The sequence below is a fragment of the Apodemus sylvaticus genome, chromosome 10 (assembly GCF_947179515.1).
Source record: "Apodemus sylvaticus chromosome 10, mApoSyl1.1, whole genome shotgun sequence".
In the NCBI taxonomy this organism is placed as follows: domain Eukaryota; kingdom Metazoa; phylum Chordata; class Mammalia; order Rodentia; family Muridae; genus Apodemus; species Apodemus sylvaticus.
The window spans coordinates 89,497,098-89,521,878 of NC_067481.1; the positions used below are offsets into that span (position 1 = coordinate 89,497,098).

At 45.4% G+C, this 24,781-nt stretch overlaps 1 protein-coding gene across 1 annotated transcript in view; it reads left to right on the forward strand.

Annotated features, from left to right (window-relative positions):
- The window catches only part of Tenm2 (teneurin transmembrane protein 2), a 922,633-nt gene that overhangs the window by 856,543 nt on the left and 41,309 nt on the right, over nucleotides 1-24,781 (forward strand). The window contains exons 15-20 of the mRNA XM_052195978.1: nucleotides 3,336-3,455; nucleotides 6,706-6,967; nucleotides 7,749-8,016; nucleotides 12,457-12,600; nucleotides 13,082-13,331; nucleotides 24,302-24,534. Of these exons, the coding sequence (XP_052051938.1) occupies nucleotides 3,336-3,455; nucleotides 6,706-6,967; nucleotides 7,749-8,016; nucleotides 12,457-12,600; nucleotides 13,082-13,331; nucleotides 24,302-24,534 (1,277 nt within the window). The remainder of the gene's footprint in view (nucleotides 1-3,335; nucleotides 3,456-6,705; nucleotides 6,968-7,748; nucleotides 8,017-12,456; nucleotides 12,601-13,081; nucleotides 13,332-24,301; nucleotides 24,535-24,781) is intronic.

Genomic DNA, 24,781 nt, shown 5'->3' on the forward strand with positions numbered 1-24,781 from the left:
GAAAGGAAGGGGGAGGAAAGGAGGGGAAGGAAGGAAGAAGAAGGGAGGAAGGGGAAGAGAAGGGAAAAGGAAGGAGGGGAGGACAGGGGAGGGAAGGGACAGAGGGAAAGAAGAGAGAAGCAGGCACAAATATCTGACCAAAATGAAAGAACAAAGAAAGAAAGAAAGAAAGAAAGAAAGAAAGAGAAAGAAAGAAAAGAAAGAAAGAAAGAAAGAAGAAAGAAAGAAAGAAAGAAAGATAGAAAAGAGAGAGAAGAAAGAAAGAAAGAAAGAAAGAAAGAAAGAAGAAAGAAAGAAAGAAAGAAAGAAGAAAGAAAGAAAGAAAGAAAGGGATAGGGAAACAGAAGGAAGAGGAGGGGGAAAGAGAGGAGAAAGGAAGGGGAGGGAAGGGGAAGGGAGAGAAGGGAAGGGAAGGGGAAGGGAGAGAAAGGAAGGGAAGGGAAGGGAAGGGAAGGGAAGGGAAGGGAAGGGAAGGGAAGGGAAGGGAAGGGAAGGGAAGGGAAAGGAAGGAAAGGGAAGGACCTTTGTTGTTCTGGTCCAGTCAGGGTTATAGAGTAAGTGAGATTCTGTTAACCCCTGAGACAGAGCCTGTTGTGTGCCCTTTCATTACAAACACAATTCTCATGAAGACTTGAGACTGACTCGCACTCCTCTGGAGCTTTTTGGTGACGTCATGCACTTGCCTGGGCTGTCACTGCTGTTCTGTCTGCTCCATGCTTTTCCTACTTAGCACTTTAGTGTCTGTCTTCCGCCAGTCGCTTACCAATACTCTCCTTTTCATGTCTTCCCCCTCTGCTACCATCTTAACCTTCCCACCATGAGGTGCTACTTCCGGGAGGCATCCTGGGGGGATGGCCAAGATTCAGTGGAGTCAGCAGAGGCTCCAAAAATATGTAGTGGTCTGGAGCAGCACACAGACCAGAGTGAAGAAAAGACACTTTAGAGGAAGCCATTTGGGCATTGGAGGAGGCAGCTCTCCTGAACATCTCTGTGTAGATACATAATTCAGAAAGACAAAATAGTCCTCCAAGACTCAGGGTGAAGTTCAGAGAGCATGTGAATCTCTGCATTATCGTCTGACAAATAGTGAAGGGCAGAGCTAGGAACGAAGAAGAACTTAATTCAAGACTTCTACAAAGGCGTTCCCCTAGATAATGGCAGACAAAAATAACCAAGTTGCTTTGGCTCCACCACTATAATTTGTGGAGCAGACCTCACTATCTAGATAATGTGATAATTGTTACACATCAATAATCATAAATAGACATGAACCGATAGCATGTCTTCGCTGAATCTTTTCTGCAAGTTGGCTGCCTAGAAACAATAGGAAGCTAGCAACAAGGGAGAAATGGAAAAACACAGCCAGAGAAATCGCAGATAGTCAAAAACCCCTCGTGCCGTGTAGCACTCCACAAAGCCTTATGCTGTAGGGTGGATTTAAAAGAAATAGCCATTGTGGAAGGAAAGAAGGGAGAAAGGCCCATGGTGGGACACACTTCCAAGGTTGTTTTTCACCACATCACCAGTGCTGTGCACCTTGTGGTCATCAACATATCCTGTTGTTTTTAAAACAGTGGCTGGTAAGGCCTTAAAGGAATCTTACTAAGAAAATGGAATGGAACAAAAGGATTATTTTCATAAATTAGCTTTCCACTTTCAAAAGACTCTAGCACTGTGGTTGGAACCAGCTAAAAGTGAGACTCATTTGTTAGGCAGCCAGTGGCAGACAATTAGAGCTGTCAGTGAAATGGTCTGAACACCCCCAGATCATCAAAGGGTTGGAGCTGAAGGGGGGGTGCTAATAGAAAAAGATGCCTGGGGACAGCATCCCTCCAGTTTTCAGGACACCTGGGAAGGCAAAGGAAGCGTGTTCCAAAAACCTTTGACAAGATTCTGGCAAAGATCAGGTCAGCTCGATTACCCGGTCCAGGAATTGGGAGCGTGCCCGGAAACCTGGGAGTCTCAGGAGCACTCTGCACTCACCCAGTGCCCCCCTGTCTCCAAGGCCAATGGGAGAGCTAAAAACTAGTGTGCTCAGCTCAGAGCTTAAAGCAAATACAGAGCTTATAATGGCCCTGCTTCCTCATGAAGACAAGAGGGTTTGGGGAAAGGGGCTGTGCAGCCCCTCTGCTCTCCAGCTCTGGGGTCTGTAGACAACAAAGGCTGAGCATCCCTAAGGTGGAAAAATCCAAAATACTCCAAACCCCCAACACTCGTCACACACCAGAGTGACACTCCCAGCACAGAATCCCATCCCATGAAACTGTCTCATGCACAAAGTCATTAAATAGACTGTATCAAATTGCCTTCAGGGCAGGTTTTTAAGATATATATGAAACATACATGAATTGAATGTTTAGACTTGGTTCTTATCCCCAAGATGGCTCATTATGGATATGCAGATATTCCAAATGAGGAAAACAGAAATACTTCTGGTCCTAAGTATCTTAGGGAAGCAAAGTCAAGCCTCGTTGTAGCTACTCTTGGCTTTACAGGATTTCCCAGATAGCTGGGAGTTGTGATTATTGAGAAAATTCTAGTTACTGTTGTCTGGAGAGAGAAGAGTATTACATAACACTAGAGAGAGGAAATGGATAGGATTTCAGCATCTCTTCTCTGGAGATAGCAGGATTTTGATAGGAGGGAATTTTGTAATTGTATGCAATCAGATTCCAAAATATTCCCAACACACACACACATGCACACCCCTGCATATTCTCTTCTCTAAGGTTCTTATGGATCGTAAGAAATGTTGCTCTTTGAGGATAGCAAGCCGTGACGTATATGGGGGTCCTTACACTTTGCCCCTCCCCACTCCCCGACATCCCAGCCTCTGAGAGAAGAGTAAGATGGCCTTGCTCCAAAGCCAAATTAGGAAATGAGCAGCCAGATGGGGAAGCTCTCATCCAGGCATAATACGCTCTGTGCCAGGCCAAGGCTCACACGTGAGTGATGAGGAGCTGCCTGAAGCTCAAACCAAACAGAGCCAAATGGCATCAAGCAATGGAGCAAGGCCAAGGCTAAAAGAATATGCCCAGGAGTACCACTGCCCAGCCCAGGGACCGGGTATCACCATTCAGGGATTTCGTTCTAGAGTGTATGTGTTCTTATGCTCAGACAAAACAAACCATTGAGATATCCCCCTTTGCCCTCACACCTTGATGAGATGTGTAGCCAGCATCCAATATTGAAGGTCTTCTCCCAACCTAGACACCAGGCAAGAATAAAGAAGCAGCCACAGTAGGGAAGAGAATCACAACAAGTCTCTTATCTGTTTCCCTGTGCATGCCTCACACACCCATGTTTTTTTTTCTCTCTCTCTCTCTCTCTCTCAGCTTGGTGTCTCTGATCCGAGGCCAAGTAGTAACCATGGATGGGACTCCCTTGGTGGGTGTGAATGTGTCCTTTGTCAAGTATCCAAAATATGGCTACACCATTACTCGCCAGGACGGCACGTAAGTAGCTTTGTGTGACCCGTACCTACCCAATATCAAGTATGCACACAAGAAGAAGGAAAGTATGGTCAGCTTGGAACCAAGTAGTTTCTTCTAGTACACCAGAATGGCCTCCTGCCCAGACCTCTAAAGAAAGCTCCCCTCCCCCCAAGACATGTCATAGCTGTGGGTGTGGCGTTCTAACCAGAAAACAGAAAGGACGGTGATCCAAGGTGACTGACAGCCAACCATCCTTCTCTTGCCGTGTCAGGTAACGGCTGCTCTGCTCCTTGTGTACTGGGGAGAATAGGATTCTAGAAAAAGGAAGGGAAGGTAGCTTTTAGAAGCTAACTCCTATTTTAAATCAAAGGCAGTGCAGGGTGACAGGAATCCACACGACGCCGTGTCCTGTGGCGCCTCCCTTCTGCTTTTATCTGCGGCTTTAAGAGTTGTGTTATTTTCGCTACAGTTTTGAGGGGGTGGGCTGTAATCAGAGAAGTCTAATTAAGTACATTTAGCAGTCACCCTGCTGTGTGAAGAAGGCGACCTCCCCCTATTATCTTCTGATTGGGAACACGCACCCGTTCAGTCCCCACCAAGATACAAGCCCCAGAGCTTCTTAAATCCACTGGGCATAGAGTCAAAAGTTACAGAAAAAGAAAAGACATCCATAGAAAGGGGGGAAACACCCACTCTGGACTGAACACACACACACACACACATACACAGAATGTTCTCTTCCAAAGAGAGAGAGAGAGAGAGAAACCGTCATTATAAATCTGATGCAAGCTCTTTCTATAAAAATCACCTCTGGAAGATCATGGCTGCTTCATGGAGAAAGAACTGATCCTTCTGTCCATCTGATAAAGAGGCTAGCCTTCTTTTCAAGGTTTTAAGGTAGCCATACAGCCAGTTAAAAGAAAATTACCAGCTCACGTCAGCCTACCCTCATACCTGTACACTGAAGCTCTAAGAGCAGATGACTCTCAACCCCTGGGCGATATTGTCTCGTCTCCCTACTAAATACGCTGTGAGCTAGATACCACCCTAGCTGAGCAACACAGAACTCTGTAGCATGACCCTGGCAGTGGCCTGACACACTAGGAACTATGGCTCACTGCTGCTGCCCTAAATTGCAAGAGAGTGATGTGCTGTCCAGGAAATGACCACACCTCAAAAGCCACTGACGACTGAATGCGTCTTGCTTTCATGCCATTGAAAAACTGTGAAATAGTAAGTCAGACCATTATCAGTGTGAGGCTGTCTGCAATCATTAGTGTCTCATGCACACTCTTTGTTGTCACATTCTTTAGAAGGCCCTAGGATGACAAAGGTGCCCTAGGCAGAGAGCCTTTGACCCTTTTCACCCTTTAAGGCCAGCATCTTACTGTGCAGCCCAGGCTGGCCTCAAATTTATGATTCTCCTTCCTCTTAGAGGGTTAGGATTTCTCATGTGCTACTATGCCTGGATTGAAACCAGCATTCTTCCTTGGTGTCTGCTTTTTTGGGGGGGGGTGGGGAGGTGGTTATTTGTTTCCTTGCTTGTTTTGGATGTGGACTTTTGTGATACTAGAGATTAAATGCCAGACTTCACCATACTAGGCAAGCCTTCTACCACTGAACTATATCTCTAGCCTCCTCAATTGTTTGGTGTGTGTGTGTGTGTGTGTGTGTGTGTGTGTGTGTGTGTATGTATACCAGGGTCTTGCCAAATGGCCTAGACTGGCCTTGAACTTGCAACAATCCTTCTGCCTCTGCCTCTGCCTCCCTGGTGCTAGAATTACAGGCATGAGCCAGGACTCTTACTAAGAGTTAACATAGGTGAGTCAACCCATTCAAAAATCCTATTAGACAAGATATGAAATCATTCCTGAGTCTCTTGGTCCCAGTCTCTCCCTTCCTCTTCCTCTCCCATCCCTCTCCGGTACCTCCAGATTAATTACATCTAAAATACACACACACACACACACACACACATCATCATCATCATCATCATCATCATCATCATCATCATCATCATCTTTCCAGCCCTATATCCCAACTCTTCTGCTTTCTCAAGCTGGAAAGCCATAATAGTGTCAAGGTACATCTCTGTAACACCCCTAGAAGCTCTACAGCCTTAGAGATGTGGTATGGGCCACCAACTTTCATGTTGATTCTTTAATGCCACCAGGAACAGCTAGGAGCAATATTGTTTTGAGTCAGTTTGTATTGGTATTGGTATTGATATTCATATTGGTATTGATGTTGGCATTGTTTTAGACTGAATCTTACTGTGTAGCCCAGGCTTGCCCTATAACTAGGAATACTATTACCCCAGCTTGCCAAGTACTAAGATTGCAGTATGTTCTCACTGAGATGTTACTAAGACACAGACAGTAGAAATTCTGGAGCGAGCAAGACAAAACACTTGTCTGGACACCCAGAGAGTCCAGCGGAGTGTCGCTTAAAATTGGGGCGTATCTCTCAGCAAACTTCCTCCCTTTCCATAAAATGAGGAAAGCTACTTCTACTTTTGAGCCTATCAAATCTTTTTGTACCTATCAAATTCTCCCACCATCCACCTATCAAGTGAGAATGATGGCACTGACCAGGAGAGTGGAAAGGAGAAGACAAGGGTGGAGCTGAGTCTCTCCATCTAGCTCTTGAGGTACAAACAGGGATGCGGGTGGGAAATCCCTGCCTACATTTCTAAGAGCATAGTAGAGTATCACTGGCAGCATGTGCTCATGGGCCCTGCCTGCATCCCGTGACTCAGACCCCACTACTGCCGAACCCGCCTCTCAGCCTTAGTACCAAATACTTTATTCTAGATCGGGTGGGTAGCATTCTCCAAATGATTCCAGATAGTGAATCATTTAGGCTCTGCTGTCTGTGTGACTCCTGGGGCCATGACTCAGCTCGGTCCTTGTGGCGGGAGTACAGGCCTGGGAGGGGCAATGAGCGAATGGGTACCAATCACATATCATTACCAGTTGCCAAAACAGGTGGTAGGCTGGATTTAGCTTAGCCCTACCTACCCCCACTCGTGCTCACAGTTCATCTCTCTGGTACACTCTCCTGCTCAGTACCATCTATTCTCACTTTATGGTGAACGGTGGGTGAATTTGATAGGCTCAAAGAGAGTTGGTAACTTGCCTACGGCCATATAGCCAGTAAGGTGTGAGCTAGCCTGTCTACCTGCCAAGCTTTGTCCCTCCCCCAGCTCTTAGGTAGAGAGGCTGAAGGTGAATCTACCCTGTTGTTAATGACCCTCTTGGCCCCTCTCCAGGTTTGACCTGATTGCCAATGGGGGTTCTGCCTTGACTCTTCACTTTGAGCGAGCCCCTTTCATGAGCCAGGAGCGCACGGTGTGGCTGCCGTGGAATAGCTTCTATGCCATGGACACCCTGGTAATGAAGACCGAGGAGAACTCCATCCCCAGCTGTGACCTCAGTGGCTTTGTCCGGCCAGATCCAATCATCATCTCCTCTCCTCTGTCTACCTTCTTCAGTGCTTCCCCTGCAGCGAACCCTATTGTGCCTGAGACCCAGGTAGGGACAGGTCCCAGAGCATGGAAATTGTGTTCCATGCTTCCCAAATCAAACCCAACTGGCCAATTGTCCCCCATCATCTCTGCCTCTCCAAGTGTGCCAGAAACTAATATTAAAGGGGAGATACAAAATGTAGAATTTATAGCCACTGTAGGTGACAATTTGAGTTCCTCCCGGACATTTGGAATGTTTACAGATAGTCGCTCAAGACTTTGGCAGCCACAAGAGCTTTTAATAAAATAAAAACAACATACATATGTGCCACCCACCTACAAATTGCTTTTTATTCCTGTTAGTCATGGAGATACATGATAAGAGGCGCTCTAATGATCTACATCAGTGTTACAACAGAGGGCATATTACATTACAGCCTCCCTGTTGCTTTATACCGATTGTCAGTGAAAGTTGTAGGTTCATATAATTACAGCCTCTCGTGGCCTCCTTGCATGCAGCTAGCAATAAAGCTTGCTGTTCTTATTTACATCTTTTACCAACAGTGTGGGGGGATTTTTTTTGTGTGCCTGTGAGAAACGCCACAGTGACCAAGAATAATTATTAATCCAAAAATCATAACCTCAGTCCCTTCACTCCACGGTGTAGGATGAAGTTTGGGTTGGTTTTCTTTTCTTCTCTCTCAGCTGCATGAAACAGTTCATGCACCCACTGTAAGATGTGATGCTTCAGAGAGGGAGGCAGCTCACAGAAGCGCTGGCTTGCAAACAGAAGCTCACCTGCCACGGTGTGTTTGATATAGTAGATCAACCATGTGTTTCCCCTCCAGGTTCTTCATGAAGAAATCGAGCTCCCGGGTACCAATGTGAAGCTCCGTTATCTCAGCTCTAGAACTGCAGGGTACAAGTCGCTACTGAAGATCACCATGACCCAGTCCACGGTGCCCTTGAACCTCATCAGGGTTCACTTGATGGTTGCTGTAGAGGGGCATCTCTTCCAGAAGTCATTCCAGGCTTCTCCCAACCTGGCCTACACATTCATCTGGGACAAGACAGATGCGTATGGCCAAAGGGTTTATGGCCTATCGGATGCTGTTGGTATGTGTTGGTTTTGGCCACTTTTTATTCTTGGCTTTGGTTGTGTTTCTCTATATTCCAAGTACTCTACTAGTAAATTAAGACATAACAACTCATAAGACAGACAAGATCTCTCTTCCAGGAGCTTTATGTTCCCATAGAGGCCCAAGATAAGAAAAGCTGACTAGATCAGAACAGACTAGAACAGGAAGCTATGCTAAGTGCTAGTCATAAGGAAAATAGAAATAAATGGTGCATATTGAGACAAGGGGCAGCTGTGGATAACCAGTCAGGGGAAGCAACTCGGTGATGTGGTATTTAATTAGAAACTTAAAAGCCAACAGGAACCATGTGAGAATCAGAAAAAGGGTGCTTCAGAGCAGCTGGGAGAGGCAGTGGCAGAATGCGGTGGACAACGTAGATGAATATCGAGAAGTGGGCAGGGCTGCTTCATGATGCAAAGAGCGCACTTGCAAATGGCAGTGAACAAACCTTGGGAGAAATACTGGGGCTTGAGAAGACCTGTTTGCTTCCTTTTGGGCTGTTTACCCTCAGGAAAGGTGGACCTCAGAGAAAGGGCCTTCAGTTATGAGTTTGGACTGTGAGGTGGTATCTATCTGTCTAGCTTTTTCCTACTTGTAGAGAGCTGACTGGTGGTTTAGAGCAAGCAGTTTGTATTCCCTCCATCTCCACACATATGATTCTCAAGACTGTCAGAAACATGACCAAAGTTAGAGGCCAGAAAACTCGGGAATGTTCACTGGAAGTGGTGGCAGTGTTTGTCAGGCAGTCACTTTGTGCAGGGAGCATTGTGACAAATCCTTCGGTAACCACTCAATGGTCCAAGTAGACCTTGTCGAAAACTTCATGATACTGCTGAGATTGGGGGATGGGAGTGGGGGTGGAGGGTGGGGATTAAACTTTCCAAAGACAATACAACAAGCATGTTACAAGTACTCAAGATATGCCCTAGTAGTCAGCTTCATCAATCAGTGATGTCAGTAACTCAAGCAGTAAAGTTCCTGGAGTCCCTAGTGCATTTAATCTAAAAACATTGACTAATAAAGAGAATTCTATCCAGTTTAGCCTATCTTGAATCAATAGCCAATACCACAAAGTAGAACATGATAATCCACGGTTACACTCTCTAGCTCCTGCCATCAGACTTCTGTTTCTCCTTACTCAGATCTGTTCTCCTACATCCTATAGTTTGCTGAAGTTCCAGAAATCCCATTATTTCATGTGGAATATAGCAACATGTGTGCCTAAAAAACCCTTCGAAACCATACCAACAATGTGATTATCACAAAATCACAGTTTCTTAGTGAAACAGCTGTTCACTGCTCATTATTTTCTTTGGTGGCCAGCTCTGATAGCACACAGCTGTGCTCTCAGCACTGAGGTGTCTAAGACAGGAGGATTACTAGTTTGGAGCTAGTCTGAGCAACATTGGGCAAGTCCCTGCCTCAAAAGAAAGATAAAGAAGAAAGGAAGGAAGGGAGGGAGGGAAAGAGGGAGGGAGGAGTGAATGGGTGAAAGGAGGGGAAAAAGAAGGAAGGAAGGAAGGAGGGAGGGAAGGAAGGAAGGAAAGAAGGAAGGAAGGAAGGAAGGAAGGAAGGAAGGAAGGAAGGAAGGAAGGAAGGAAGGAAGGAAGGAAGGAAGGAAGGAAGGAAGGAGAAAGAATTTTCAGTTACCACTTTGATATCATAAAATATTAATACTTCAAATGCTTGAAACAATATCCAAATAATGGTTGTTTCCCCTTAGATTTTGTAAAAGGAAGTTTTCAATTGGAGCCAGCAAGACAGGTCAGCAACAAGGGCATCTTGGGCTAAGCCCTGGGACCCACGGAGTAGAAGTGGGGAGCTAGCTCCCATTAGTTGTCTTCTGTCCCCTTCATGAATCCAGTAGCCCAAAGCATGCACACAACGCATGCACACACACATATATACACAAGAGTTAATAAATTTTTAAATGCAAAAGTAATTTTAATTAATATCATTTTCTATGTCTCTCTTTAAATTAATCTGGCTTCCCCTAAGTCTCCCCATTTTACCTTATAATTTAATTGTCAATGAAATTGGTTTGTTTGCCCATAGAATCTATCTAGTCAGATCTGCTGGCCGTTTGTGTGCTGGTGGCTGGCTGTTTCACCCCCTTGCACATGGATAGTTGGGTCTTGAGTCTTTCTCTGGCCCAGGTTTGGCATTTGGTTTGGGAAGTACAACCTGACAGGCATTGTGATGCCTACCAAGAGGAGCCTGGCGGGGGTGGTGTCTCTTTAGACTTGGCAGGCATGGTTGCTCCTTCTCTATATATTCCAGGTCACCAAGGATTACAGAATGATATTTTCAGTCTGTCACTGAGACTTCAACCATGAGCTGGAATACTTTCACAGAGAGGTTGCTTCTCATTAACTACTTGGCCATTTGAGCTCCAGTTCACACAAGAAAGAAAGGACAACTACGTGATCCTTTCCCATATTTACTGGTTTTTCCAGTATAATGAGTTGGCTTATCCTCCAAGGGTAGCAAATGAATGTTTTCTTAAATACCACTATGACCTCATACACTGAAATAGATCTAATATATTTCAACCCATTGAAGTCATTTTGCTTGTTAATGGTCAGAAAAGTCCTGTTGGTGGTCATCAAGAGTCTCTTTAAGCTGCCTCCCAAATCCTTTGACATGACCCTCATAGATGGTGATTCCTTCTTTATTTGCTATCTAAGTATCTTTATGTGACCTGGCCTCATCATGTTGATTTCTTGCTCCCATATCTTCAACAAGCCCTGATTCTTTACAGTTAATAGTGTATCATGACCACAAGATGGACATCTGCAGTCTTTAACTACTGGGATAGTCATGATTGGCAATCAGAGAGGACAAGCCCTGACGCTCACAGGGATGCATGTGTTGCCCTGTTTGTTGTTGAGATAAAAATGTATCCTCCCTTCATATCGACATTTGCGTATCTCAAGAATTTTCAAAAGCTGCAGAGAATCCCCAAAGGTGACACACATAGTTAAGAGTTTAATGTACTAGGAACAGCTATATAACAATGCCTCAGATTTCCAGAGCAGCCTTCCAATTAAAGATGTATGGCACCTCAGCGTTTTCTCTCATCTCTCCCAGCACAGCTCTCTGAGAAACTGAGCCCTCACTTACCACATGAACACATGGGGAATTACACGAGGCGCAAAGCTGGAACCAAGGACTGATGGACTTTTCTTTCCTCCTTTCCCTCTTCCATTTGTCAGTGTGACAAATTCAAGATTTCTGTACACAAGGGCCTGACACTCATTGACTCCCAGTGTAACTAGCAAGCTATGCCCTATGGGTTCCGGCCACTCTTGGAATGTTCTAGAATCGGAAGTGCACATTCATCCCCCAATTTGGATGCCAATTTGGATCTCTGGATGTACAGCTTCCTTGTATGAGATGGCATAAGATTTTGTACATAACGTTCATGTATCCTCCCATATTCTTTAACTCAACCCTGGATAACTTTTATAGAGAGTCATCAGCCACCATGTGGGTGCTGGGACTTGAACTTGGGACCTCTAGAAGAGCTGCCACTCCACTAAGCCAACCTCTCCAGCCCATGATAATTTTTATACTGTATTTTGGTTTTTATTTTTGGGCTTGATTTAAGATTGGGCTTGGGATTTTTTTTCAAGGCTGTGTTCCTCTATTTAGCCCTGGCTTTCCTGGAACTTGATCTATAAACCAGGCTGGTCTCAAACTCAGAGAGTCACCCCGCCTCTGCCTCCCAAGTGCTGGGATTAAAGGTGTGCACCACCACTGGCCAGCTTATATAGTGTATATTGTTTAGGTGATGATGCCACAGGGGAAAAAATGCTTGTATTTGTTCAGTCCAGATGCAATATATTTCCCTAAATCTTTTCAGTCTATATAGCGTTGGTTGAATTCCTAGATACGGAGCCTGCAGACACTGTAGACCAGCAATACTAAGCACTTTTCCTTATACACTGCTGCCCCCATAATCTCCTTACGAAGGAGCAACAGGGCTTCCAAACGCCTTTCCCCTAGTCAGAGACAACATGAGAAAAATAAACAACATGAGACATAACAGACGCATTCCAGATGGAGTAGGCCAGCCGAAACCGCCTCCTATCCTCCCATCCATATCTAAGGAAACTTGTGTGGTTTTAGGTTTGTAAATGACTCTTCTCCTCCCTCTGCGTTTCTGGGGTCATTTTGAAAGTCAGGGGTTCATCAGAAAAGCCTCCCTGTGATCAGTGCATAAAGTTTCAAAGTTTTGAGTTCAACTCAAAATCTGGATTTCATCGGCTGGAACCCTGGGGACAAAGCTATCAGCCACCTCTTGAAGTGTTGGGAACTGGTGTCACTGTTAACATGTGATTCTCATTCTTGCTAAGGAGCTCCGGAGTAACCATTCACCTCAGGTTTTTTTTTTCCCAAACCCTTTGTCTTACAGTGTCTGTTGGGTTTGAATATGAGACGTGCCCCAGTCTCATCCTGTGGGAGAAAAGGACAGCCCTGCTTCAGGGATTTGAGCTGGACCCTTCCAACCTTGGAGGCTGGTCCCTGGACAAGCACCACACCCTCAATGTGAAAAGTGGTATGTTAGGGACTAGGGAAGGTGGGTGGTGTTCATCTGACATGCATAGAGGCCTGGGTTCCATCCCTGGCACAATAAAACATTCATAAATAAAGGGAATCACTGGTTTAGGCTCTCTAGCATTGACATCTAAGTGGCAGCCCTTTCTTCGGCATTTTTTATTTAACCAAATACAAGATTTCCCCATTTGTCCCTTTAGAAGTAAGTTTACCAGCTTTATTGTGCCTCATTGGTTTGGGCGTTTGCTTTTGTTTTTGTTTTTGTCTTCTGTTATCTCCCCAGATTGTATCCTATCCACATCACAGACAGCTTCAGGAGTGGGTCTCCCATGGCTGTTCTCTCTACATTACAAGGAAATGAGAGAACCCCCTCAAAGGAGATGTTTCCCTTTCTCCCTATCACTTCCCACCCATTCTAGTAGGTCAATCCAAGTGTCCCCACAGGGTTGTGTGACCCCTTTCACCCTGCTCCCCTCCCCCAGGAATACTACACAAAGGCACAGGGGAGAACCAGTTCCTGACCCAGCAGCCCGCCATCATCACAAGCATCATGGGCAACGGTCGACGCAGAAGCATCTCCTGTCCCAGCTGCAACGGCCTTGCTGAAGGCAACAAACTGTTGGCCCCTGTGGCCCTGGCTGTGGGGATCGATGGGAGCCTCTTTGTCGGTGACTTCAATTATATCCGGCGCATCTTCCCCTCCCGAAATGTGACCAGTATCTTGGAGTTACGGTAAATGGCCACACCAGAAAACATTTGTTCTCTAGATTCCCCCTTTGCCCTCAGTCTTCTCTGGGTGAAAGATGGCTGAATTTAGGGTTCTCAGATTGGGAAATATTTTGATTATCTATAAAATACCATCCACATATTTGATACCGTTTTTTCAGCAACTCAACCTCAAACAAGGTTAGTAGATAGTCCCTAACCCAGAAAGGAGCTAAGTATCTTTCATTTTTAAACAGTCAGTGGCAACCTCAAACACACATCAAAGTGTGAAGATCACTAATGTTCCTCTCCTTACTCTGAAGGTCTTGCCAAACATCTCTGGGTGCTACCCCTTAGTAAACCCACTGGGTCTTTTTGTACTTACTAGTATGCAATGTAGCACAATGGCACCTGGCCTAACTAGATCATTTCTTACCATCCTGGAAGATTCCTCCTGGCCATTGCTTGCTACTAAGTCTGAAGACTAAGATTCCTCTCTGTGTTGGGCAAACAGAGATGCCTAAATGCTCTTGAAAATGCCTTTGTGGGGTGGGGGTGATTCCAGACCCTCAGCCAGAGGAGGATATGTACAGAGAGAGAGAAAGTTGCAAATGAGCAAGTAAGGGAGAGGGGATTATTCAACAACTATCTGGGGAATGGACACTGTGTCCCCGTGTTGTGTGGGTGATCCAATAGGGAGCTGTTGTGTGGGTGATCCAATAGGGAGCTTCTGGTTGAATCATATAGAAAAGAGGAAAAAATAATTTCAAATAGACATGAATGCTTTGAGAAAGATCTAACAGGGCAAGACATGGGGATTGTGTCTTGCCTGGGGCAATAGGAAGGCTTAAAAAAATAAAAAATAGTCAGAGAAACCTCTCCTACTGATGGCATTTGAGCTGGGCTGTGCATGATGGCCTTAGCTATAGGACATCTAAGGGGAAGCATTCCAGGCACAGAAAAGCTATGCAAAATATCTATATCCAGCCAGTAACCTGGTTAATTGAAGGAACCCATGGATGGGGGTGCTGGTGAGCTCAGAAAAGTAGCAGGAACCCAGAGAGGTAAGGAAGGGACCGACACTTGGGTTCAACAAGTGTCTACTTGCATGTAGATAAGGGGAAATTGCATTTCTCTTGCAATGGGCAGCCACGAGAGGTTGAAGAAGAGGGTAGATATAGCTGATGTATGATCTGACTGCCATTTTTATGAGATGGCTCTGGCTAGTTTGTAAGAATGCAGGGAAGAAGGCAAGAAAATTCATAGGGAGGCTGTGTCCGTGGTCCAGGATTTGGGTCACGGTGATTGGACAGTTCTGAAGCGATATGGAAATGTCCCAGTGGCGATGTACCTCCCAGTTAAACCTGATGGGTGACGTGTAAAGAATGAGGGAAGGGAGACATGGGGGATGCGAGGGGAGGAAGAGAGGTGAGGGAAGAGAGAGATTGAGAGAGAGCCCTAGAATCAGGCCTGAGCTGCCCTGTGACTTGTGGTGTTTTTGAAGTACCTTCAGCTACTGTGTGAAGGATACGGAAGCCACAGACCATGCCTGCATTGAATGTCTACGTCCATTAAATGTGCATCAGTGTGAGCAAAAGACCTGACAGAACAAGGTACCAGGAAAGACTTGTGCCCTCAGAGCCCTCAGTCTAGCTTGGCAGGAAGGGTGTGACCGAGCTGTTCACAGCACGGCAGACAGGAAGCCAAGCAGAACCACAGAAGGGGTCAGGGCAAGCTAGACTTCAAGCACAGCCCCAGGACCCAGCTTTCTCCAGCCGGGGCCCCACCTTCCACAGGGCCACCACCACCCTGTGCCCTGCGGTCCCTTCTGTTTTGTTTCTTTTCTTTTTTAATCCATCAGTAAATTAAGCAGTTCATTAGGTCAGAGTCCTCATGGCACAATCATCTCTGGAAACACCTTTCATGACACACCAAGAGAAGGGCTTCACTAATCTCTTAGGCACTTCTCAGTCCAATCAAGTTGGCAATCAGTGTCCTCACAACCCCTGCTGAGAAAGACATTAGTGACTGGCCACCAGCAGCTATCACTAAATATTCTCAGGAGTCAAAACTCTGCCAGGTACTGTAAGGGGTAAATATCTACATACATACACACATACATACACTACATTATGTATGTATTATGTATGTATGTGATAGTGTATGGAGACACAGTGGTTGCACCCAAAGGTAACTCATACATATATGCATGCATACATACATACATACATACATACATACATACATACACATATATATGGGATGGTCTGTGGAGACACAACAGTTGCACCCAAAGATAACTGCTCCTGGGTGTTAGTGTTAGGCATACATGTACCTCTGTGAGGACAGGAGAAATTAAACGAAGTCTCAAGAAATATCCTGCTGAGGGTAAAGGTGAGTACCCGGAGAGGAAAATACACTTCAAATCAAGCTGAAGAGCTAAAGGGACCATTAGGGAAACAGAGCTCGAGGCCATGAAGGACGAGAGGCAGGAGGACTTCATGGATAAGCAGAGAGAACGGGCAAGAGAAGGAGGCACAGTGAAGGAACCGCAGACACAGTGAAGGAACCACAGACACAGTGAAGGAATCGCACAACAGCTCTTGCTCCAGACCTTCCCGGGGAAGTCTCCTTCCTGGGCCCGATTTGTTGCTGTTATAGCCCTTGTTGCTGATATTTTAGTCCAGGAAAAGCTATAGGCATGTTATAGGCAGTGGGGAACTGTGGAGGAAGATGGTGGCTGCATTGTGCTTTCCGTGACTGGATTATTTAAAGGGCCACTTGTTACCCAAGGTACCCACTTGTACCTCCCACCTCTGTCAGGGCCCTTCCTGCACAAAGCAAATCAGTCTTGACCTGTACATTCCCACTTCCAAATGTTAATCCTTGCGTCTTGTTCAACTCAGCACATGCATTCTACCTAGGCAGCCTCTTCCTGTCTGCCTATTGCTTCTGTTCTCAAGGTCCCCTCTTCCTAGAAGAAACTTCTCCTCCTCCCCTGAAAGTGTCGCGTTCTGGTTTTCCATCTGAATGGACACTCCTTGCTACCTTGTCTGGTTATTTCTGTGTGGCTCATTGGGCTTGGGTGTGTGCACTTCTGTACGGCAGACTCCTCGGTCATCTTTGCCCTCTCGTGCCTAGAGCCTTGTCCAGCCAGTCCTGGATGTTCAAGATGGGTACTTGATTTCAAGAACCTGTCTCACACACACACACACACACACACACACATACACACACACCATCCCCCTTGCTGGACTTGGCCTTTAATTCCATATCTCTCAAACTGTAGAGATCACACTACCAAGAATAAAAGTTTATGACCAATCAAAGGAAAACATGGTAAGCCTGTATGGTAACAGGCAGCTTGAGGGCTCTCCTTCCCACTTGCCCTAGACAACTGCATGATTTTTTTTTATCCCCCATTTTCTTTAGCTGTCTTCAAACTTTGTTCTCTCTTTCATCAGCCAGAGGAACCCAGAGCCGATTAGAAGTTAAGCTTTTACAAGAACACTGACTTGATTCTTCCTTTCTTCCCACTACATGCCTGAAAACAAAGGGCTGTCAATCCCCTCTCTTCCAAACAGTCACCCGCAGGGGGCGGGGGCGGGGGAGGGGGAGAGGGAGGGAGAGACCTGTCTTGCCAGTGTGTCTGGTGTGTCTTTTCTTCTCAGTTGTGGCTTGGCAGCTGAGCGATTCCATTTTGGACTCAGCACCCAGTCCCACCTTACTCACCCACTCCCAATCAAGATGCTATTGAAGGGATACCATGGTCCTCACTGGGCCTTCCTCTACTTCTCCCTGCACAAACCATGCAGGCCAGAGAGCCCCGCACTTCAGTGACATCTAATGCCAGAAGAGTTCAATAGTTATCGCCTGTGTGTTTCGACTTAGTGCATGTTCGACACCTACTTCCCTGGAAAGCCCAATATCCCGCCTTTAGGAGATGTTCTCCCCTCCTGTAATTATCATCTTCTCTCTCCTCTTGGTCCATAGAAAACCTAACAATCATTCCCTCAGCCACTGACATCTTAGGGTGAATTTCTCTCAAAGATAAATCCTTCACTCACCCATCTGAAAACATCTTAAGAACTAGACGCCACAGCATGGCCAACAAGACTGGGGCAATGTCTCTCTACTGTCTCTTGAGATGGCTCCTTTAAACCAACATCAGACTACCTATTATAATGTTTGAAATTCTGTTTTCCAAACAAAAGCAATGATGTTTTCTGTGTGGGGATCACCCTTCACTCACGCCTCCTTCCCGTGCTTTTGGTCAGGCCCTCTGCAGAATCATACTAGGCAGATCTTCATGGTGAGGAATTATCCAGCTAGATGTGTCCGTGCTGGAGGAGACAGAGGTTTGGACAAAAGTGGGAGCCTGGGCGTGGAGCTGGGGTGGCAAAAGCTATAGATGATTAGAGTCAGAATCTCCAAAGACAAGCTTGACCTAAGAGTTAAGCAAGGATCCATCCCACTGAGTAGGAGGGTGGTCATTGTGGTTGCAGCTAGAGAAGACAGCAGCCTCCCTCCTGTCAGCCGTGAAGATGAGAGTGTCGGGAAAGGAACAAAGCCCTCAAGTGAGCAGTGAGCGCCCTGTCTCCAAACAGTTCTGGCTAACCCCTGGCTCTGTCTCCAGAGCCCTTTGATCAAGGACAGATCTAGGCTCATGGAGCTGAAAGCTAATGCAGTTTTAGGAGTTCCCTCTCAAAAAAAAAATAAAAGATGATAAGCAAATTATGATTTGAAACTGAAAAATGACTGTGGGTAAGGTGCACAGGGGGATAAAAGTACTCACTGCATAAGACCAACGGCCTGAGTTTCATCTCCAAAAGAAATCAACTTCAAAAGTTGTCCACTCGCCTCTACACAAGCATTCTATGACATGCGCCTGCATTCAGACACACAAGACACACAAGACACATACATACATACACACACTAATGATAATAACAAAATAATAAGAAACTTAAGTAAGAGAAAGAATCTCCCACTGTCCTGCACTGACTACCCTAGATCTCCTCTTGGACTCGAAAGTTAAGGAAGTTCAGTTCTAGTTAGTACTTAAATGAGAGGAAAAATGAAACAACATTATATAAGATGAGGGGAGAAGGGCACATTTTTAAAAGCCATAGTGAGCACCAGCATCACAGTGCACAGACGGCTGGATAGTTGTCCTATTCTACCTCTGTGATACTTGATTTTTTTCCCACACCCCTTTGATTATCTTTGGGTACTTTTGTTGTTGTTTTCCATTCGTTTTGTCTTGGGATTTTTGTTGTTGTTTGGAGATTTTTCTGAAACAACCATCTCTTAGCCCAGGCTGGCTTGAACTTGCCACTTTTTAGCCAAGGATAGCCCTGCACTCCTGATCCTTCCTTTGGTCTCTATCTCCCTAATGCCACCACACCCAGCTCTTTGATTATTTTTTATGTGACAGTTATCTTCTGATTCTGTTATCTATAGAAAGAACAGACAGGATAAGTCTTTCCTCCCATGTAACTGATCAGAAGTAAAACCAAAAAAAAAAAAAAAAAAAAAAAAAAAAAACTTGCTTTCATGGGCATGATTGGTTGTTAATAACATGTAAGTTGTAAGAAGTATACAATTTAGAGACACCTCTGTCAAGTTTTTTTTTTTTTGTAGTATTTCTAGGCCTCTCACATTCTCTCGAAATGCTCTTTGAACTGGTGCTCATTAATCATTTTGTCACCAATGTACATAAAGCCACGAAGGATGGATTCTGCAGTGGCTCTCCTGTGCCCCACAAAGATGCTACATGAATCAGCACAGTAGGGCAGAAGCTTTCCCAAAAGCCATTCTTACTACAGAAAGGCTCGTAATAATTTAGCTAGATGCTGAAGGTACTCCAAACCACCTAAGCACATCCCTCTAAAATGCAACTAACTGCATCCCGTACCAATGTCCCCAAACTTAGAGCAGTGACAATAAAACTATGTCCAACCTGACTCCACTCTACCTGAAAGGGAAAAGAGAGGACCCAGCAGGGCAGGAACAGAAAGGTTCACAGTGATCTCAGCCATCTATGGCTTCAAAGTTCTGAACAGAACATAGGCGAATGCAGCCAGCCCATGGCAAAGGGGGGTAACCTCATCCCACGCTCTCTGCACTCAAAAACTTATTTTTCCAGGCCTTACTCTTTCCGGAGTATCAGCAATGCAGAGATGTGTAAGTCTTATCCTATTCTCAAAGAAGTGGAAAAGACAAGAACACACACACACACACACACACACATCAGATCACATCACAAGACAGGGTGACGACAGTGCTGGCTGATAGGCAGAGGAGGCTGGAAAAGACCCTGGAGCCTTTGCAGAGGACTCTGAGACTTTTCGGTGTAAAATGCTAATCCATCACAGCTTCTTAAATCTGCGACACCACTTTTCCCTCAAAGGGGGTGTCTGAGGAGTCTGTGCTGTTGAGGGTGTGCACACAAAGCCTGTCCCTCTGAAGTAGGGCATCTGCACTCGTTTGCATAGACTGATGAAAGGATGGTGTTATTTTGACTTGTCCCTTTGCCCTGGACTGGAAGAGCAGTGACTTTGGCCTTTATCCAAAGCTCATATCGATATGACCTTTCAAAAGCCACACCTTTCTACGCCTTGATCCCCCTCCCCTCCTGCCCTCTTCTCCCAACACTGATATTATAGCGATCGAAGTAAAGCAGATGGTCTTAGAGAATTAGGCCAGAACTGCAGACCCAAATCCCATCCAGTCTTCTCACAAAATCTTGAGTTAAAAAAAAATAATGAAATTGATATTGCAATAATTAAGAGGCAAATGTGTCTACCACTGGTGGCAGATAGCATTTCGCTTTCATTAAGCAATATAAAATAGACGCGAGAATTCCCGGCTGCCACCCTGACACACCAGGCTTTATAGACTGAATCTTAAATTGCACAATGTCAGTCAGAGCTCAGGAGTTATCAGCATCATTTAATTAACTTTTTTTTTTTGCAAAAAAAAAAAAAAAAACTTAACATGTTAGAATAAAATATAAAAGTGTAATCTCTGTGCAAAGCTCCCACTAATGATGTCCCCCCTCCTGCCCCCCAGCAGAGGCCTGAGCTGCACCTCAGGAATCAGGGCATCTCTCTTTGTCCTGTCACCAAGTCTCTCTCAGCTGTAAGGAAAGAGAATTCTACCTGGCCCTAGAAGCCTCAGGAACTGGGAGTGGATTTCCTTACTTGAGACACTCATTTCTTCCCTAATATTACATTTCAGCTACTTTCCTACTGAAATGGAAATGGCTTTTTGTTCTTTAAGGAAAAAAAAAAAAAAAACTTTTTTTTCCCTAACTCTCCTAAGTGGTAGGTTAACCGGAGTCTCTGGCTCCAAACACAAAAAGATAGTATTGCCTACGAATTTTATGAATGGGCACAGTTGCGGCTGCTACATTGAGGAAGAATGAATCTGAGTTGCAGGGATGTACAGACTGTCCAAAAGAAATGGGGGGGCAAAGAGGCACAAGCAAGAAAGGAAAGTGATTTTGTGAGTCAGAAGAGGGCAAAGACTTTGCCATGCTATGGTTGGTGTAAGCTAGGATTCTCTCTTCATGATGGCCTGGGCCCTACCCTTAGTACATCAATAGCAATCAGCATGTAAACCTGTATTCCTTCCATGCCTAGGAATTCCACACCCAGACATTACAAATCAATCACAGAGTTCTTGACAGCTGAACTTGAATTTGGCTTCCAAATCAGAAGCCATTCCTAGTCAACAGGTATCTTCCCCTGAGACGCAACCCACTGCCATCACTTCATCAGCCAGAAGTCCTGTCTCACCTGTTGCCACCCGCGTCCCATGACAGCCACCTGGCCTGTCAGAGACTCCAAGCATTCTTTTGTGTATATTCCCCAGTGGCCAGGAGGACTCTAAACCTAGGGATTCTTCCCAAGTAATTGAGCCAAGAACTGTCAGTTAGAAAGGACAAAAAAAATGAAAAAGATTGCTTGGATGGGAGGGGGGTTCTTTATACAAGAAACAAAGAAAAGAAAAATGTTATGTTTGCGTTATCAATTCCTCAGCTAACTGTTTGTTCTTTTTTCCTTCTGTTTTCTTTCTATAAAGAAATAAAGAGTTTAAACATAGGTAAGATGAAGAACTCTTTCCCATATAATTTGCTCTGGTTCGTTTGTTCCTTGTGTTTGCTTTCTTGTTTTGTGCTTCTTGTGTAATGTTGTATATTTTTATGTACCAAATACAGTAACTTTTTTATGTGCTAATTGTGTGTTGTGGATATGATAAGCTTCTGCAATTATGAAATGCAGTCAAAAAGCAACCAAATAAGCTGACAGTAATTAGAATTTCTGGAGATGCGAGAGCTTGATATTGAACCCTCTGTGAACCTCTGTCCCCGCTGCTCAGTGTGGTCCATAATTGGGCTAAACAGTTGAGGCAAACTTCAGGCTTTTGTAAATGCTGGACTGGGTTCACAAAAGCTTTAATGAACTGGAAACGGGTCAAAAACTCATTTTCAACTCATTAATGATTTTCCCCTAGATATGTGGTCATTTAAAAACTACACACACACATACACATACACATACACACACATACACACACACACACACACACACACAAGTTAATTGCCAATCTGCTGGTCAGAATGAATCTAACAGTTAGGTACACTGAGAACTGTTATGAAGCTAAATCACTCTTAAGTAATATGGAAGATAGAGACCAAGTTCTCTTTGCCCGGAGGGCCTCTGAGGAGGTGCGATTTAAGGTTATTTGAAATCATATTGGTAGAATTCATATGTCAAATGCGCAACACACATGCATGCTCACGAGCCCTACAGTGAAGTAGACGCAGCCTGAGTGTCCTGATAGAAATGATGCTCTGGCCTCTTGGAGGCAGGAAGAAGGGCAACTTAACGAAGGCTGTCTCCAACCTGTGGGGAAAAACGCCAACCATGAGACCCCTTGTGACAATGGGTCAGAACTCAACAACAACAACAACAAAAATAGAATCAAAGTACCTGGTATCATTATGCTCAAAAGGATGGACCTTTATAGGGAAGGAAAAAAAGTCTCTGCCTTTGTAATCTTGAACACCCACCCCCAACCCCAAAATTGGCTGGTGATAGATACTCCAACACAGCAAAATTTCCCCAAAGGATAGAAATGCCCCCCCAAAGACTCCCTCTTCCTGGCCTACAGGCCAGCCATGTTTGTGCCTAACCACAGCCCCCAATAGGAAGCATGGCTTTCGACTGTTCTCTGAACGGTTCTCTGAGAATCGTGGTTAGAGAGACTACCGGAAGAACAGTCTCCCAAAGCAACCGTTAACCCCACCTGTCAGCTCCTATGCCAGAGATCTGGAAAAGCCTCCTCAGATCGGGTTCCCTAGAAAGTCCAGAATTAATTATCTTGCTCATCCATAGGCACAGATGTGCAGAGCCTTGATCTTCCTGAGGATCACGCCAGCTACTGTTCATTTAGTAAGAGGGTGCAGCATCTAATTAAAAAACGGCATGGATTTTTTCCCTTTCTGCCCTAATTTGTTTTGCATATATGGATAGTCACTAATGACTTGGCCAAAAAGGGGGGGGGGGGGAGAGCAGAAAACAAAGGGAGAGGGAAGGGAAAAGAAAAAAAAAATCCAAAGAAGTCCACTCTTCCAAAAGACCTTGACTTCCAGTTAAATTACCAGTCCTAATAGCAGGAATTAAAGATGGCCTCAACACACAAATAGTTCCTAAAAATAACTTCCTGACTCTTTTTCTTAAATCAGGCAAGAACCCAAATGATAGCATTTTAATTAGTAATGTACCAGCTAATGTCCACAGGACAAACGTGCCTGACACAGGCTACAACCACGCAAGCTTTCCCCTCAACCACTCTCCTCCCGTCATTCCAGAATATAATTGAAAATTGCCTGGACAAATGGGCCTTCACTCGTTCTAGGTACATGGAAGCCACCCACTGGGTCAGAGTAGCACCCATCACTACCCCCAGGAGATGGGGGATGACTTGAATGATCAGCGTTGGAGTGCTGGTCCCAGCCACCATGAGAAGGCACTACAAAGGGAAAAGCTATAAGCTTTTGAGCCAGAAGGACCATTAGCAAAGATCAGATTTGGTGTTGTCATCTCCCAAGTCAGAAGGCTGCTGCCAACTGCTGGCCAAAACACTCGCCCGAGGTCCCCAGCTGGGTTTGAGTCAGACATTTCCCATGTCTTAATCCTGAGCCAGTTCTCCGAGTCTAGCTCCCTCCCAGCTAGACTCACAGAAGACACTGCGAGGCAGGGCAGAGAAAACACGCAGGCTCCAGGGCCCGGAGCCTCCTGATCCACACACATAAGGGGTTCAAATCCAGGGAGGCTCAGGACTCACACCTGTGATCTTGGTGTTAGCACTTGAAAACTACATCTCCTGCGCTGGTAATTCGGATGCTGTCTCCTGGCTTGGCCAGAATCAAATACAAATGCTGGGCACGGAGGCCCGATAACTACGCTTTGCACTAAATGCCAGTTTCGTTTGCATAGATGTTAGGAAACAACCAGCTCTAAGGCCAAGAATTGGGAATAGCTCTGGGGAGCTAGTGATCAGAAGCCTAGAAAACTCCAGGTTGTTCCAGTATTCATGATCTTGGAGGTCTTGTGGAGGTGAAGATGAAAAAGACAACACTGTCATGGGACTGGGTTCCTAAATCCCATGAGACAGTACACCAAGCCCGAGGGAAATATATGAGGCTGGCACTGAGTGACTGTCCTTGCTCTAAAACAGGCAGGACTGGAAGGAGGTCTTTTGTGCCAGTTAAATGAAGCAACATTCTATTACTTTGATGGGAATCCTTGAATCCCAAAATAGTATGAGAAGCTTAAGCCTAATCATGAGTATCTGGAAGCCAGAATGTGTTGAAATTTATCTCAGGGAGTCACAAAATTGAAAAGGCACTAAGAAGGTAAGAGTCACCTCCGACCCACGAGGCCAGCTGCATAGTCCCTCCTTTTCTCTGTGTGCTTCTCCTAAAGCAACAGCCCAGGACACAAGTACTATTTGGCTGTGGACCCGGTGACCGGCTCGCTCTACGTCTCTGACACCAACAGCCGCCGAATCTACCGAGTCAAATCACTGAGCGGAGCCAAAGACCTGGCTGGGAATTCGGAAGTCGTGGCAGGGACTGGCGAACAATGTCTACCCTTCGATGAAGCCCGCTGTGGGGATGGAGGGAAGGCTGTGGACGCCACCCTGATGAGCCCTAGAGGTAAAGACCACAGAGAGAGACCTCTCTACCCCGCCTGCTCGGCTGCACGCTGAGCAAATCCATGTAACCTAAAGACCTTTTTTTTTTCCCCTAAGATCACTTATTGTTGAGGCTTCTGGGTATAGATAGGTGCTTTTAAGCTTATTTCTTAAAGTAAACTTTACCACCCACATATACCACTTACGGAAGCATGGTAGTCTGCACCTGGACTCTCTGATGATGCTAGTCACTGGGGACCAGAAGGCAG